This window comes from Thunnus maccoyii, chromosome 15 (assembly GCF_910596095.1).
Source record: "Thunnus maccoyii chromosome 15, fThuMac1.1, whole genome shotgun sequence".
NCBI lineage: Eukaryota > Metazoa > Chordata > Actinopteri > Scombriformes > Scombridae > Thunnus > Thunnus maccoyii.
In genome coordinates, this window is record NC_056547.1 from 17,692,486 (window position 1) to 17,710,223 (window position 17,738).

Here is a 17,738-nt window from a genome sequence, read left to right on the forward strand (position 1 = left end):
AGTTACTGGTTTTGGGAATGCGACTAGTTGGGAATAATTGATTTTTGACTCAGACGCCAATAAAAATTCCCAGAGAGATGATAGAAAGGAGTGGATGGAGTTGAACAGCATGGGTCCTTTTTAGACTTGATCAGGTCTGGAGGGCTGTGCTGAGCAGAGAGAGACAGCCAGAGGAAACACTGAGTTGTTTAATAATGTTTGAACATTGAGTCTCTGTGCAGTTTATCACACAGCGATGTTAAAAACCCACAGAGGAACATTCCCTCTGTCTTACTGTTTCTCTGACTCTGCGTCCGCTTTCTGTCCTGCCTGTTTTTACTGTATGTGTTTTATTATTTCTCCCTCGCCCGTACTTATCTATCATCTCCTTTCATTTATTGTTTTTCAACATTTTTGGAACATGTCACAGAGAAGTAGATGATTATGGCTGGTGGAAGGGACATTGGTTAAAAATTAAGATAAAAGCCTGATTGTCAGGAGTGAAGGTCACAGGTCATAGTCACACCTCGAGATTTGACAAAAGGTCAAGCACTGTTCACACACACACTCACTGGTGAAATCTGAAATACAGTGTGTGTGAATGCGTCCGTTGTGTCTGTCATAGGCTACTTTTGGGGACAGATTTCAAACTTAGGACCAGTTAACTGGGGATGACTTGACCAATTGGGGACAAAAGCCGTGTCCTCAGTTGGGAAAAAGATGATTTTTGGGTGAGTGGTTAAGGTTGGGGTTAGGAAAGTAGTGGTGATGGTTAGGGTTAAGGTAAGTCTCCAGGAAATTAATGTAATGTCACCAAAAGTGACCATGGTCTGATATGTGTGAACCTGACAGAAATAAAAAACACAAAGTTGTGTACAGTGTAATAATAACCCCATAGTCACATGTTTAGGAGTTTATTGTGGCCTACAGAACACATACACAGTACACACTTCATCCTGACATCACACTCATCAGGCACTTTGAGATGAAGAAGAAACAGACATGATGAAATAGTAGCACTTTTCTTGTTTTCCTTTTTTAATACTTGCTTTCTTTCAAATCTTGTGCTCATGGTTTTGCATGTAACTCGAGTGATCCCAAATGTAATCTCGGTATTTTTAACTTTCTCTATGATTATTTTCAGTCTTCAAGCATGGACAAAAGCTGACGACAGGAGTACAGTACTTGTGTTTCAACAGCAGTGTGGAGTGGTAGGTGAAGTAAAAGGCAGTGGAGTAGATTTTGAGTAGAGTGGAGATTAGCTGACCCTGTGTAAGACCTGAAGAGGTAATGTCTAATATCAACCGAGCTCGACTGTCCTGGTGAAGAGAGATATGTCCCATTTTCTCGACACCAGTTATGCTACAATCTGAAACAGAAAGTTATTATAGTCAGAGGTTCATATTTACAGAAACAGACTGTATGGTGTTGTGGAAAAGCTTTCCGCTACACATCCAGTTGTTGAAAGAGGAAAGGGGCTTATAAGAGTGTTGGTCACAGATTTACAAGGAATTTTTTCAAGGACATTTTAACAAAAGCCATCAAATTATCCTTGTTGTTTTGATGTGAGCATTATTATTGTTTTTTATTTAATTTGTGGTGATATGATTTTGGATTTCAGGATTTTATTATTTAGTTTTATATTGAATGTCTTGTGTGTGTTTGGGGGAGGGGTTATGTTTTTTTAACATCTTGGGACCATTAAGGTCTTGGAAATATGTAAAAATACATAAAACACATCATTAAAGAAAAAAAAAAATTCTACAGATACTTTATTTCCCATGACCTCACTAGATCATTACTCCACTCTCAGATACTACAATGTGGAAATAATTTTTATCAGTTTGAATTTAGGAATAGAAATTGGCTGTTTTTGACTAAACCCAAATCCACCAAATCCTTATTTCATAACCAGATTAGAAAACACATCTAAAAAAGCTTTTTATAATCCAGCTGAGAACACTGGATGTTTTGGAAAGTTGGACATATACTTACAACTGACGACACCATAAAGTACCTTGTCTACTAGATAACACCCACTAACACTGACACACCTACAATAAAGCTCTTTCTATTGAAGTCATTGCCATACAGTTTATCTTTATACATCACATGAATTACAAACTCTAATCTTTAAGTTTAAACCCTCTCATGGCTATTTGAATTTATTTACATTTGCCCTTTTTTTTTACTGTTGGAACTTTTCTATTTTTCCGTGTGTATTTCATGTATTTGGCACATTATGGAAACAGCAAGTGTAAATATTACAGAAACATACAAATCTACAGTCAGGACAAACATCAGAACTCATGAAAGTAAATATCATCCACTGATGAATGTCTCACTTTACATTTATCATTATAGGTAAGGTAAATACAACAATTTATTATGATACACATATTAGAACATGTGGTCCAGCCTTAGATTTTACCTAAAGTCCTGTTATTGGCGCTCCAACTCCACAAGTTATTTAGAAATCTAATAACAATTTTGATTGAATTTTCATGAGAAAAATAATAACTTTGCATTACACCGACAGCAGTCAGATTATTTCAAACTATTCATAATAACTCAAATTTAAATTATAACGTTTGTGATTGTGTTCTTAGGTTATCTTTGTTGCCATGGCAACACCACAATGTTTGATCTCTGGTCGGCCTGAAAACCGTCGGCATGCTCTCTGGTTCCTCAGTCGGGAACTTCAACCGCTGACCGGTATATTGCACGGACCTGAGACACACACACACACACACACACACACACATATACTCACACACATGCACACAAAGGGGCTGAGTCTGCAGTCTGGACACCCACTCTAAATCTCCCACCAAACCACTGTCAAAACCAACAGGGACAGGAAAATCTGTATCCTGTCATCCTTTCACTCCTCACACCTCCCCGTTTTGTATCTGCCACTTTTTCTACTCTTCCCCCGTCACTTTTCTTCATACCACTCATTATACTCTTTCATCTGCTCTAATCATCATCATCATCCTTTTTTTCTTTCATGCTAGTCTAATACAAGACGGGTCGTTCATTTGGGACGAGCAAATCTGCTGCAATGATCTGAAAGTGTTCTGAACTTCAGCGCTCTTGTCCTGGAGTGGGATACAGTTTTTATCAACACAATAAACAGAAGAGAAGATTGAGATTGACAAATCCAGAACAATACACATCGACAATTAACAGAGCAGTCAATGAAACCATCAAAAACAACAGCAAGGTAACACAAAAGAATGTCCAAGAGCGTTGGAGGTTGAAGTCTCAGTTCATATATTCAGGCAGATGTGCCCTCTGTTGTGGTTTTCCTACATGGTCATTTCCTTATAATCTCCTTCCTGGGGCTGAGTCCAGTCCAGGCACAGTCCCTCCACCTGTCCAGCTAGATGCCAGAGCTTTGAAAATAATGGGTAGGTATGACAAAGATGAGTAAAATTCCTTACAAATAATCTTTTTTCACTTTGTTGAGCATCAGTTCTTGTTGTTTTACTATATTTACTATATTTTCACACAGGTAAGGTTTTGCCTTTCACACCTGCTTCGTGGTCCAAATCATCTCTTCATACCTATCCAGAATCTTCAAATATGCAGTAGTGTCTAGCAAGATGAGGGGCTGTGCTTTCCGCTCAAATTCCTCTGAATCATCCCAAATTCCCAAATGTCTCTGCCCTCCGTCAGTGTCCATCCCTCTCTCTTTAGCTCTCTCCTAAACTTTTTGCTGCATCTCTATCTGTTGGCCCTGTCTGGTCTGACTTTGCCCCTTCCCATTCATCTTGTACATTGAGCTTTTCTGCTGTTGCCGCCGGTAACACCACACCCCGACGATGACCGCCGCAGCGATCACACACACTGCCACGATTATGGCTGCCACCGTGGGACCTCGGCTGGAAGAGCTGGGAGGATGGGGAGGGCAGTCCTCACCTGTACAGATTGCCTCCCCCATCTCTCCTTCCACCTCGCCCCTATCGCCGGTCTCGCCGGGCAGGTTGTGCACAGTGTGTTCCTCCATCGCTCCGGTGATGACGTCGCCATCGTGCACAGGTGGGGCCGGGCCATGATTGAGAAAGGGGTGCTCGGTGAGGTCACCCATCCAGGAGTGGGTAGGAGCTGCCTGTTGTGTGTCGTATTCCAGGGTGTCGGAGTTCGAGGGCTCTGGCTTGTCAGGAGAAGGAGCAGCAGTGGGGATCAAGCGAGGCACCACTCCGCCTTGCTCTAAGTCAGAGTCATTAGTGGGAGACTCAGGCATCTCTGGTAAACTGGTGTAAGGGGCAGGCTTCTCCACCTCATTGGGTCTGTCTGTTGTCCTGACAACAGTTCCCCCCTCTCTATCTTCTGGTCCCACCCTTTCTGTTGTGGAGTCACTTGTTTCAGTTTCCTCTTGAGCGACTGGGTACCCGTCCAGCCAGGTCTCATCCGTGGTGGCTGCTCCTTCTGCTCCCTTCTGGGTGACATTCTGACGTTCATCTGTTTCTATAGAAAAGATGACATGCGGATGGCCATCGTCATTATCTTCATGGCTATCATGGCTGTCATGGTCGTCATAGCTGTCATGGTCAATGTGCTCATGATCATCGAGATTGTCGTGGTCATGATCGTCTTCACTTGTATCGTAATGTTCCTTGCCGTCATCGTGGTCGCGACTGTCTGGATGTTCCTCCAAACCATCAGGATGTTCCTGATCATCGTCAGTGTGATCGTCTGTCACATCCTCGTGATCCTCGTAGCTTTCGTGTTCATCGTAAGTATCTTCTCGATCATCATAATCCTGGCTACCGTAGCGAACATGATCACGCTCATCTTCATGTTCACCCATGTCATAATGGTCATAACGGTCATCATGATTTTCATAGCGACCACGTCTGTCCAGATCATCATCCTGAGCTGAAATGTAATGTTTCGAATCATCATCATGGCCATCTTCGTCCTGATGACTGTGGTGGTCATCTTGATCATCGTGGTGGCTGTCGTCATGGACGTCCTGGTCGTCATGGTGGCTGTTGTCATGATCATCTCGGTCATTTGTGTCGTGATCGGCATAGCTGTCTTGCTCGTGATCATGATCATGATCATCAACAGGAAGCTGGTGGGGCTGCCTTTCTTGGCTCTCCTGCTCTTTACTCTCATCTGATTGGGCACCCGAAGCCCTCTGCGTAGTCTGTGTGACAGGACTGGTGGAGACCGGGTGACCCTCCTGCTGAAAGGCCTCAGAGGGGAACCAGAAGAGGTGTTTCTGGGAGAGAAGAGAGACAGGTGCCTCTGTGGCATCAGTTTTGACCACCTCCTTCCTCTCCTGTTCCCACCTCGGATGGCCTATTAAGTCCTCAGCAGCCTGTTCCTTGTCTTTCTCTCCTGCTTTTATAGCTCCTTCAAATTTCCTACCGTGCTCAGTCACCTCTCCTCCCACTTCCTGCTCTCCACGCTGGTCTTGATGCTCCACCTCTCCCTCGAAACTGAAGCTTGTCCCTTCCTGCTCCTGAGTCCTCTTCCCCTCCGGATATGCTGCTCCATGCACCTCCTCGTACACTTCGCCATGAGCTTCCTCTGGTCCCTCATTGTGGTGCTCTGCCCCTCCATAGGAATCTGTGAACTTGTCCTCATAGTCCACGTGACTCTCAGTCTCATCTGCAAACACATAAAGAAGAAACAGAAAGTTACATCAATTCTCTACATTCATGATCATATAGCTCAACTCAAAGAAATCAAAAAGAGCATTTGCATTAGATAGCCTGGCTCTGTCTAAAGGAAATAGATTCACATGTAGTGCTTCAACAGCTCATTATTTCTTGGCTGGGAGCAGTAATTTTCTGAAGTCCAATAATCACCCCCGCCTCCCTCAGTTTCCAGTCTTTATGCTAAGCTAAGCTAAACGGCTGCTAGCTCCAGCTACATATTGAACATAAGAGAGCGACATCAATCTTCTCGTCTTTTCATCTAACTTTCAACAAGAAAGAAAATGCTAAAAATTCCCAAAACGTTGAACTATTCTATTCCTTTAAGATAAAGCAATATCTACTTTATAGTTTACCCTTCATCACAGGTTATAGCCTACTCAAAACATGATAGCAGTTGAGAGCAGTTCAACCTCTTGTACTTGACTTCAATGAGGAAAGAAACAATTCTCGGTACAGTATTGTCACACTTCATTTAATGCTCAGAGCTTGGCACACTCGACACAGATGTACAAGCTGCTGCAGAGGAGTGAGTCCCGAAGAGTGGGGCGAATACTTCTTTATCTCTTTCTCAGAGACTCCTTAAGGAGTAAGGAGTTGTGACTAATCTATGTGTGGTTATAGCCAAACAGACATGGCAGGATATGCTTCAGCATGAACAGATGTTCTTTGTTTCTCTTTCACATGGGAACATACAGTTCAGAAGCACAAACATGGTTTCTATTACTGTCAATAAGTACTTTCAACCTTTCACAAGTTCACACAAGCACATGTACATATTCGTATAATAATTTCTCTCACAAGATTGATACATTTGAAGGATTTCTAGATATTTGAATAGGTGAAATTATTATTTCAAAAGAGAATAATGCAAATTAAAAAGTAAAATCTGAAAAATCATTTTGTGACCCTTCAGATACAATTTGGGAACCTCTGGTTTAGAGCACAAACATGTCTACATCTCTGTTAGCTAACCATGCACATGAGCTTTAGATTCTGCCTTCATAGAAAACTCTTGCACCCTTCTCCCTCTGTTGTGAACTGGGCCACATTATGGCATGTCACACTGAGGTGCCATAGCAGCCATTTTCATCGCAACTCACAACTGAGACATTGTTTTCCAAAAGCCAGGAATCAGGCACTCATCACCTAACAACAGTGGGAGCTAACAAGAGCTTTGAAGAGGAATACAAATACAAGAATACAACATAAATATTTTAAACACCTTCTTACCTTTGACACAAACCTGCACCAGTCCATACCACTCTCCACAGCTGTCGCACAGGAGGCTGAAGGCACTGTGTCCACTGGACATCACATAACCCGGCACACATGTGTACAGCAGCTCGTCGCCCATCTCCAAGTCACTGTGTCCCTGCATACGAGCATTTGGAAAGGATGGAGGATCACCACACGCCACACCTGTCAGCAACAAACACAGATGCATTTAATGTTAAAAGAAAAAGAATAAAAGACACATCAATCTTAAAAAGTTGGATGTAAATGTTTTGAGTTCTTAAACTATTAGATAAAGATGATGCTAACCCTATTCAGTATAAAACAGTGTTGTTAATGAAACATGACCACACTCATTATTTTCAGCTTTCCAGTGTGAGTATCCCATTTGTAAACAAAAGGAGATAAGAATGACTCAAGGGACGGGAAGCAATGGGGTTTTATGGGAAATGTGGATGTAATTTTGACAAACCCTTCCACTAACAATGTCACTGTCATGAGATAACGGCTGTCTATTGTCCTGACTCAGCTTTAAGTTTTCAGGCTAATAATAAGAAGGCAGCAAAGTTTATTTAACAAATAATGACATATTCATTGCCTCAAATTATTGACACGCTGTAACATCACATGACAGGACAACATTGTGTTTTGGCAAGTACAACTATACTTATAGGTTACTGCTATTTCCAAAAGCACTGCATTGTTTGCTAGCAGCACAGTTTTAGGGATGACAGTGTTGGCTGGTCTATCAGCCCACCACTTTGTTCCAGATTGAAATCTCTCAACAATTTTTGTAACTTTTGTATGGATTTTCATTCAAATTTGTGTAGATTTCCATGATCCACATAGAACAAATCCTTAACTATGGTGATCCTTTGACTTTTCATTATGTGCCTTCATGAGGTTGTGATTTGTGGGTTTAAGTGAAACTATTTATGTATTACCATGAAATCTGGTACACACATTTACAATTGGGTGAATTATAACAACTTTCCTATAACTTTCGTCTTGTGCCATCATCAATTCAAAATTTCAGTTCTGCAAAACTAATAACATTCACCTCAGCTTCAGCTATACTTTGTGTTTAGTGCTAATTAGCAGATGTTAGCATGATAACACACGAAAACTAAGATGGTGAACATGGTAAACATTATACCTGCTAAACATTTGCATGTTAGGATTGTCATTGTGAGCATGTTAGCATGCTGATGTTAGCATTTAGCATGGCCAGTGGTGGAAGAAGTACTCAGATCCTGTTACTTAAGTAAAAGTACCAATACAGCAATGTAAAAATACTTACAAGTAAAAGTCCTGCATGAAAAATCCTACTTAAGTAAAAGTACATAAGTATTAGCAGCAAAATGTAGTTAAAGTATGAAAGTAAAAGTATTGGTTTGGTCCCTCTGATTGATATATTATTATATATGACATCATTAGATTATTAATACTGAAGCATCAGTGTTAGAGCAGCATGTTACTGTTGTAGCTGCTGGAGGTGGAGCTAGTTTCAACTACTTTATATACAGTTAGCTAATTTAGTCCAGTGGTTCCGAACGTAGGGGTAAGGCCCCTCAAAAGGGTCACTAGATAAATGTGAGGGGTTGTGAGATGATTAATGGGGGAGGAAAGAAGAAAAAACGTCCTGATGAACAAATCTGACTACACACTGCTTTTTGTAAGACTGGTTGGAAACCACTGGTTTCATCTTTAACAATATGTTGTATTTTAAAAGTTTGTTATATTATCCATTGTGTCAAATCTTCATCTGAAAAGTAACTAAAGCTTTTAAATAAATGTAGTGTAGTAGAAAGTACAATATTTCCCTCTGAAATGTAGTAGAGTGGAAGTATAAAGTAGCATCAAATGGAAACACTTGAGTAAAGCGGTAGACTCTTAGTCTGATATTGTGGTATTTTGAGACATATTTTGTGGTGTCTGTTTTATGTCATTTGTGTGTAGGCGTACTCGTTATTGTTGTTGTTGCCTATCTTGGCCAGAACTCTCTTGACAAAAGGGATTTTTAATCTAAATGAGGTTCTCCTGCTTAAACCTGCATTAACCGATTTTTTGGCCACTTGGGGGCAGCAGAAGCAAGTAGTGAACACAACACTGCTTGCTAGCAAACTGTTGCTTATTTACACATCCAGCAGTTAAGGGGCAACATTATCATTCATTTGGAGTCGTGTTTCTGTCCACCTGATGAATGTAAATCCAATATCCACTCTCTTTTAGCTCTGTTTTTGGTCTCTATCAACTCCTGAGGGAAATATCTGGCTCTTTAGCTGCTAAATCCTAAATCCACTATGTTCATCAGCTAGTCACTAACTGTCTGTTTGCCATTTGGTGCTGAGCAGGTAGTAGACAGGTAGTGGTTTTTTTGGGGGGGGGTTCTGTGAAAACAGCTATGAGAATGGTGAGAGTCAACCAAAACAGTGACGTTGCGGGCTGCACAGCTAAACAATGAGCTGTAACTCGCTATAAAGCTCTGTAAAGCCGAGGGGAGCTACAGACTTTGGTGATAATTCACTGTAGGTTCGTCATTATGAGCGACACCTCTAATTGATATTGTTAATATAAAAAATAACGATTATAGCCACTTTAAATAAAGGTTAACAAAATAATAAAAGGGTCACTTTAATATAATTTAATATAATATTTAAATTGTATATTGCTCTTATAATTGGACTGGCACTTCATACTTCCAGTATCTCTTATCACAGCAACCATAGCTGTAGCCACAACCACAGCCCTGACTGTGAAGTTTTGTCCCTGCGTTAAGTAGATCTGTACTGTTCATTTTTCCCACAGCAGAGTGTTCCTTCCAGCCTCAGGGTGTGCGTGGTATATAAACAGCCACAGTAGGTCTACTGTTTATGAGGAAGGACTACAGACCTCCTCTGGGTGATGTCCAATAATAGTCTGATCCAAAACCAACCACTGGTCCCCTTCCCCTCTCAGACTCAAGTGGAATAGGTGTGTGGAATTTAGCTTCAGCTCCGTCAGGGCTTACGTACATTCACGGATCAAGTTATATCATCACACACACACACACACACACACACACTGATATTCATTAGAATATCACAGATTGGTATATAAATGATATGAGTAAAAACACAGAAATGACACACACACACACACACACACACACACACACACACACACACACACACACACAAGCATTATAGAGAGTGTTATAAGCGGAGGTGTAGATGGAAGGAACGCAGGGACACAGCCTCTTTCACACCTCACTAAATATTTCAGGAAAGAGAACTGCACACATACTGTTACACACAAGGCTCATCCATTCATAACCATGAGTTTCTACTACTATTTCAGGTCAGGATGCACCTTATGTGCGTAAGATTTAAAAAATGAGGGCATACATTTGTGTATGTGTGTGTTTACTGACCTTTGTCTTTGATGCAGAAGGCGTCCAGGTGTGCTGTTTCCTCTGTAGCATTTTCTGTTCTCACATCCACTGCTTTCAGTGTACCGCCCACAATATTACACACTGTGGTCCTAGAAATCAATAGATAGATAGATTTAACATTCACATACACACAAACACACCTATTAATTACAACTTTATTGAGAGCAACTGGCCTAGAGCGAAGCTTTTAAGCACCCCTAAGGGACTCTAGGATTGAGGATGGTCATAATTAAACCCAGTGTGTTTGCTTTTAAGGGACACACACACACTCACACACACAGACAGACTCCCTAAGGTACATCTCCTGTATCCTGTACTTACAGCATTACACCATTGATAAAACTGATGACACATATCTGCTGAATAATACCATGTTTAAAGCTACAGTCCCGGTGGGGAACAAAAGGGCACAGACATACAGACACAGACACATATTTGCTGCTTTTTTGGACACCATCAGATTTGTTGCCTAATCAAATATTATTACAGCATGACATCAGAGTCCAGGAACACATATCATGGCTCAGACATGCTGCAGTATCAGCAGTTGTAGCCTGCAGTACAATATTATCACACTATGGCACATTAGTGACTAACATTCCCATGTACAAGCCTTGAATTACATCCAACTTATATAGGACAATCATAACATCAGGGGCCTAATATAAAACGTATATTCAACAGGGTCCAAAAGTAACACGGTCAGTGCACAGTGCCTACAAGCTGCAGTAGTAAAAAAACGATGAGTAAATGGTCTATTTTTGTTGCAACATTAATAAGGTTTATAGGATATATTTGTCTTCCAAAAGCAGCAGATAAGAATGACTCAAACTTCCCCGGCCAATCAAATCACGTTCCCAGAGCAGCTCCCAGCACCAATCAACCTCATGTGAAAAGAAAATTCAAAGCAAATATTGGCAGGGTCCAGAAAAGTCATTAAAAGTCAGACATATTACACTTTTCATTAATGACAAGTTTGACCAGTGATATAAATCAAGCATCATTAAATGGAAAAGGTATCGGCCCAGACTTGAGTGTCTGCGAGTCTGTGTGTGTGTGTGTGTGTGTGCAGCGGAGTTAATCAAAGCATCAGTAATTGGAAAGAATTTGACTGGCAGAGCAGTGAGACTGTGAGAAGTAGTGTGAGTCATACTGCATGCTTGTGCCATGCTAACTTCAGCTTATAAGGACAAAAGTCTGAGGGAGAGAGAGAAATGGGCAGCGAGACAGAAATCGCCAAGAAAACACGAGAGAGGCAAAAAACGGAAAGATTGTTTTCATATTAAACTATAGCTCCTGCAGACATCTGTGTGTGTGTGTGAGAGAGAGATACAGAGAGAGATACAGAGAGAGGGTAAGAGGTAAAAAAAAAGACTGACCTCTATAAGTCGTTGTACCTGAATGAATAACCTTTTCTTAAAACCCTCACCTTACATGACATTACTATTACAGGAGAAAACCCAAAAGGTGTGTGTTTGGTGTTGATTCAGTCTGATCGTATTATTGTGTTTGGTTACCGGGGCAGCAGATCTATGATTGACAGGTAAGAGAAAGATGTTAAGACAGCAGAGTCAATCTGAGAAGCACTTGTTATTATGCAACAGACCTACAAATGATGTCAAGCCATTCTGCAGACTTGATTAACTGGCATCAACACCAGAGTGCTACCTTCTGGAAAACTGTCAAAACACCACAATGAAAACTACATAGAAATCTATTGTATTTATTTTATTATTGCAGTTTTATCCGTTTTTATTTGTCTCGTTGGTTTTAATTTACTGTTTACATTTGTACTTTTATTATTGGCTTGTCATTCACCTGGAAAGCACTTTGAATTGTGCTAACCGGTACAAAAGTTGCTATACAAATTAAGTTTGATTGATTGTGAGGGTTCGAGGGCTGCAGATAGAAAATGATGTGAATTAAAGGGACATTTATTGGAAGTGAAGGTTGTGGGAGAGACTGTAGACAAACTGGAGACTGGCCAAAACAGGCAATGAAAAAGATTCAAACCATAAGTTAGGGCTTGATGCACACCAACCTACGTTTATTCTATTTTTGGTGTGTGGCAAGCCCCTTTCTTTATGCTTTAAAATAAGAATAATGTTTGCAAAGGTGCTATATAAAGCTAACTTGATTTGTATTTGCAGCATATTGCTTCCCGTCTGAGTTGGTTGATTATTTTAGAGAAACGTCTTGAATAGATAAAATGTAAGAAATGACTAAATCTGGACATCATATCCTTTCAAATCTCTCTATTGTTACTATCAACACAAAGAGAAAAATGTTGAAAAGGGAAAAAAGAAATGTCAAAGTGTATCTCTAACACTCTTTTTAAGACCCAGCTCTTACATAACTGGAAAAGTTATTTTTCCACCATAATTCCAGGTGTTACACGTAATATCACTTGATTCTAGTATTTTTGTACACATGGTACTTGGACCCAGTATTGTCCCAAATATGTTATGATTCAGTAATTAAAATGATCACTCACTATAATGATACTTCTCATAATGAGATACACCAGTTTAAAGCTCCAAACGGGTCTGAAATTCCATGTTCGGTTAGTTTAGCGTCATTCAACTTAATTATCATCACTCCTCTACTGAGTCATCAGAAATAGGGGAGGTGGGAGGAGGGAGGTGTGGAGCTCCTGATGTTCTCATTAAACCTGGGGGGGGGGGGGGGGTGTACTGTATATGGGATGGGTCATGTATATGGCCAGTGTCATGTACAGGACACTGGCCAACACTTACAGGAGATCCTACAACAGACAGCCAAGAAACAGCCTCACATAGAGCAAACAGGAAAGGAAGAACGACGTCACATCTAACATGAAATATGTAAGTGGCTCGCTTTGTGTGTTCATTCCCGATTACAAGTGATAAATGAACCCCCGGCCTCCATTTTCTTCACTAACACAAGAAGGACCAGAAGGATGAGGTAGGTTCAGGTGGAAAGGGGCGTAGAGTTGGATGCTTCGACACACAGCGATAGATGGATGATACACTGTGAAACATGGTAAGAGGGTGTGAAAGCTGATGTCCGCTGGACAACACAGAGACAGCAGGGAGCGTAGGAAAATAAAAAAAGCTCTTCCTCTAAGCACATTCGTCATTCTTGGGGCAGCCGCCATTTTGAAGCCGGTTAGGGACTACACCAGTATTTTTCCTTTAAGTGATGATAAGTGATGACAGTTGTGGAAGTAGCTGAAAGAATTAGCTCATTAATCAATGGACAATAGAATGATCACCAACTATTTTGAGTGTTGAAATAGCAGAAATTCTCTAAAATCTCTGATCCCAGCTTTACTAATGTGAGGATTTTCTGTATTTTAATTTTTTTCTGTATCAAATTTAATAAATTTGGATTTTAGATGGTTGGTCGCACAAATCAAGACATTTGAAAACGTTACCTCGGCCTCTGGGAAACTGTGACGGCAGATTCGTCAATAATGAAAATATTTGTTAGATGCACTACTGATTTCAGTTGTGTTAGAAGTAAATATGTATCAGTTTTAGTCTGTCTGGAAGTGTTTTGGCTGAGAAGGGGAGATACTTCAGGGGGAAGAGAAGATGACAGATTCACTTTCAACATTGTAAAACAAAGCTTCTCACTTTTAAAGAATTTAGGGCAGTATTTCAGCTCAACTTTGAAGAGCAGAAGCACCTCAGCACCATTCTTGTAATACTGAACACCATGTACCCTACAGGCTTGAAATCACCTTATATTAGAGCCAGAGACACCAAGGCTGCATTCGTTTCAGTGTGTCCTTTTTAGTTACCGCCAAAAAACAGCGAACAAATTGTCAATCACCTCACTGTAAGCTAACCTGTCTTCCTCAAATCAACTGTCTCTCTCTTCCAGTCTGTCTGTGCGTCTTTTCCCGTCTCTGGGTGCTGAGAGCAGTGTGTCATGTTACCGTGGAGATGAGAGGTGTAAATGGAGGCGGTTGTCGACATGACACCCCGGCTCAGAATTCCCTCCTCCTCCAGGAAGGAACAGAGGAGTCTTTCTCCCTCTCTTCCTCTCTCTTTTTCTCTTTCCCCCCTGAAATGTGTCACTCTCTTCTTCTATCTTACCGCTCTCTCTTTAACTGCCGCTGCTGCCTTTACTTCCTTTCTCTTTCATCCATTCCCACAACCTCCGTCCCACACACACAGAAGCACATACACACCAAAATGACCTTTGACATCTCGAGAAGTCTTGAGTCTTCCTACATGTCCCTTAAAACAATGGCGACCCTCACGCACAAACACACGCAATCACATTAACAAATACTTCCATTCTTACCCAACTGTGCCTCCATAGAGCCACCCACGGGTGCATGGGGAGAAGTAGCACTCCAACACAGCATGACGGAGCTCCGCTGCTGATGCCAAGCGGGCGTGTTGTGAGGCACAAGCCCGTTCAGCATCTCTGAAACCCTGCAGGCCAGAGGAGTTCCTCAGGTCCAACACAAACACTCGACCTGAGGAGAGAGAACAAGAAGTTCGAGGAGTAAGTTTCATCTGAAACCTGTTATTGCCTGTTATTAACCTCTGCTATTGGAAAAAGTCAGTGTTAGTGGACATATTTTCTGCAGAGAATAAATTGACTTTTGGGCTTCTGGATAACGGTAGGGTCTGTAAGAATTAGACACAATCTGATGAAACAGTGTTTTGTGGTTTATAAAATAATCTTTGCTGTCTTGTTTGTCTTCCTTCATGAAGAAAAAAGACATGCATCACAAATGAAAATGTGCAATAAGAAAAAAGAAGGCTAAAAGATCTGTTATTGGTTTTAGGGTCATAATATTTTAACACTGGATAATCTTTGTGCTTATAAAATTTCCTCAACCCATATGTCAGGGTTGGGAGCACCACCCCACAATTTTTAAATGGTTTTGGACATCTTGGCTACTGAAAAACCTGAGACTTACACAATGAAGCATGTATCTGTTTTATTCAAGGGATATGGATACTTTGGAATAGCAAAGCACCAATGCAGATTTTGAGGCTGATACCAAAGTCTGTTTCACGATTATGTCTGCCACACCAATACACATATTTCTTTTCATTAGATTACAAACGCAGGTGTAAATCATCAGTCAGGACGTGCCCATCCTAATTAAGATAAAGTCACAGGGTTTATCACATAAAAGGCCCATATTTCCAAAATAAATTCAAAACAATAATCTTTGACCATTCTCTAATTGGCATATAATATTACTTTTAGTATCAAGGAAGACTTTATATTGATGGCTAATTGCTTCAGGTGTGATTAATTTACTGCATCACAGCAGCACATCGTCCCCTTCATTCCCACCTCATTGTCACATTAGTGTTTCTAAACACCAATGACTTAAACGGAGTAAAGAAAATTTGCTTTTAGGCCTAAAACAAAATAGTAAAATCTCCTAAATGTATATTTTTAGTAAAACTAGAGATGAACCGAACTAAGCTGTTTCTGTAGAAGCCTGGATGAAAGATGACTCTGCTGTGCGCAACGCTGACGCCTCAAACAGCATTCATGCCCTTTACGCAGAGGTTTATTATGTGTGTTGTGTTTTCTCCGTATTTCAATAAAATATTTAATTTGATGGAAAAGGATTACGGACTGAGCGGGGGAAACGCTCTTTGAGGGTGATGGGCACGAGATGACAATCAAGGATAGCGCGCGCTTCCACCGTGCGCACTTGAGTAACGGTCATGACCAGGAGCCAACCCAACTTTCTGGATGAAAGCTTTAATATTCCAATAAAAGGTTATGATTATGTTTGACAAACAGTGGTTTGTCATGCATAATCATGATGTCTATAGTTTTGTTGTCATCTTTAGATATTTACAGTAGCTATAAAGAGTATTTTATAATACAATTTATGTTGTTGTCTTCTTTTACAATAGATTGAAATATGGACTTACCGTCTGCGTTTACAACAGAGGCCACGAAAAGACCAACCAGGCATCCAAAGAGCAATGACAAAACAGTTTGGTTACAACGATCCAGCATCTTTCTGCGCCTTTGGTGTTCGGCTAAATGTCACTTTAAATGTTGGGGGAAAAAAACGTGTCCAAAAAACTTCCAGAGGAAATTGTACTCTCAAGTTTAATCTTGCAGGTTTAAGAGCAAACTCCCGCTATTTTCCTCCCGGTGGCAGAGATGGACTGAGGAGACAGAAGATGGTATAAGCTTGTTGACAAGTGCGGGTGATAACGGAGAGAAAACGGTCGGAGCGGCTCAAGAGCGAGGCGCAGTTTATCTCCCAAATAGTCGCCCTCGCAAGCAGATGGAGCACCGGTGTGAAAACTCGCGTGTCCCCGTTAGTAAATACGTCACGGTTTAAAATCTTGAGGGAGGGCAAAGCCGGACTGCTCCTTTACAGAGAGGGAGAGGGAGAGAGTGTAAAAAGCTGCTGCCGAAGTGTCCTTGAGCAAGACACGGAAGTCCTGTACGTGCTCATTGTTCTCAGCTGACTTGGATAAAAGCATCAGCTACATGTTAAAAATGTGTGTTAGTGTGTATTTAGATTGAAGAATAACTGGAGCTGCATTTCTGTTTAAAGACAAATTGACACAAAGTGCCAAATAAGGGACCTCAGGTTCAGTACACCCAAATGAAGCTGATCCTTTAAGCATAATAATCTTAATTAAGGTGAATTGTTCCCTCTGCTGGGCCGAAACCACTGCTCTCTCTCTCTCTCTCTCTCTCTCTCTCTCTCTCTCTCTCTCTCTCTCTCTCTCTCTCTCTCTCTCTCTCTCTCTCTCTCTCTCTCTCTCTCTGTGTGTGTGTGTGTGTGTGTGTGTATGTCCCATTTGGTGAGGGAGATAAAGACGAATGGCCGCAGCCCATAGAGAGCTTTTTTGGAGCACGCAGTCATTGTTCGCTGAATCTGCAGGTGGAGATAACAACCCGCATAGTGCCAATACATGCAGGATCCACACCAGTAAAACTAATATTACAACATATAAAACATTATGCACAGCGAAATAAAAGTTATCATAGCGTGCACATATGCTTTTGATAAATAATAAATGCACACAGAAACAAATGCATGTCCATCTCCACGCATAGGTGCATGCATGAGGATAGTGATTTGCAGTCTCCATCTTATCACAGTTGTCCACTTATGAGTGAATGTTTAAGATAAGATAAGATGTATTATTGTATTAATTGTACTTTATTGATCCCCTGTAGGGGGAATTCAGTTTGACACAGCAGCACAAGAAGAAAGAAAGAAATTCCCATAAATACCTATACATGAATGCCTATACATCAAAAAAGTAAGTAAAAAATAAAATAAGATAAGATAGGAATAATAGAATAAAATAGATCTGTTTGTATGTACATGTTCAGTGTTTGTGTGTATATGCTGTGTAAGCCCAACAAGCTACATACTCTAATGCAGTATCTGTTCGTATATACATGTGCAATATCTT

General features: G+C 40.8%; 1 protein-coding gene across 2 annotated transcripts; it reads right to left on the bottom strand.

The window, feature by feature from the left end:
* Nucleotides 1–48: 48 nt before the first annotated feature.
* susd5 (sushi domain containing 5) lies at nucleotides 49–16,797 on the bottom strand. Of its 2 annotated transcripts, XM_042435555.1 has the most exons (5): nucleotides 16,224–16,797; nucleotides 14,614–14,791; nucleotides 10,300–10,409; nucleotides 6,885–7,073; nucleotides 49–5,604 (listed from the first exon to the last, which is right to left on the bottom strand). In XM_042435555.1, the coding sequence occupies exons 1-5, from the start codon at nucleotides 16,309–16,311 to the stop codon at nucleotides 3,689–3,691; spliced, it is 2,481 nt and encodes an 826-aa protein (XP_042291489.1). In that variant the 5' UTR covers nucleotides 16,312–16,797; the 3' UTR covers nucleotides 49–3,688. The 2 variants fall into 2 exon arrangements, with proteins under 2 accessions (XP_042291489.1, XP_042291490.1); XM_042435556.1 differs by lacking the exons at nucleotides 10,300–10,409; nucleotides 14,614–14,791; nucleotides 16,224–16,797 and adding an exon at nucleotides 8,188–8,227.
* Nucleotides 16,798–17,738: the final 941 nt, after the last annotated feature.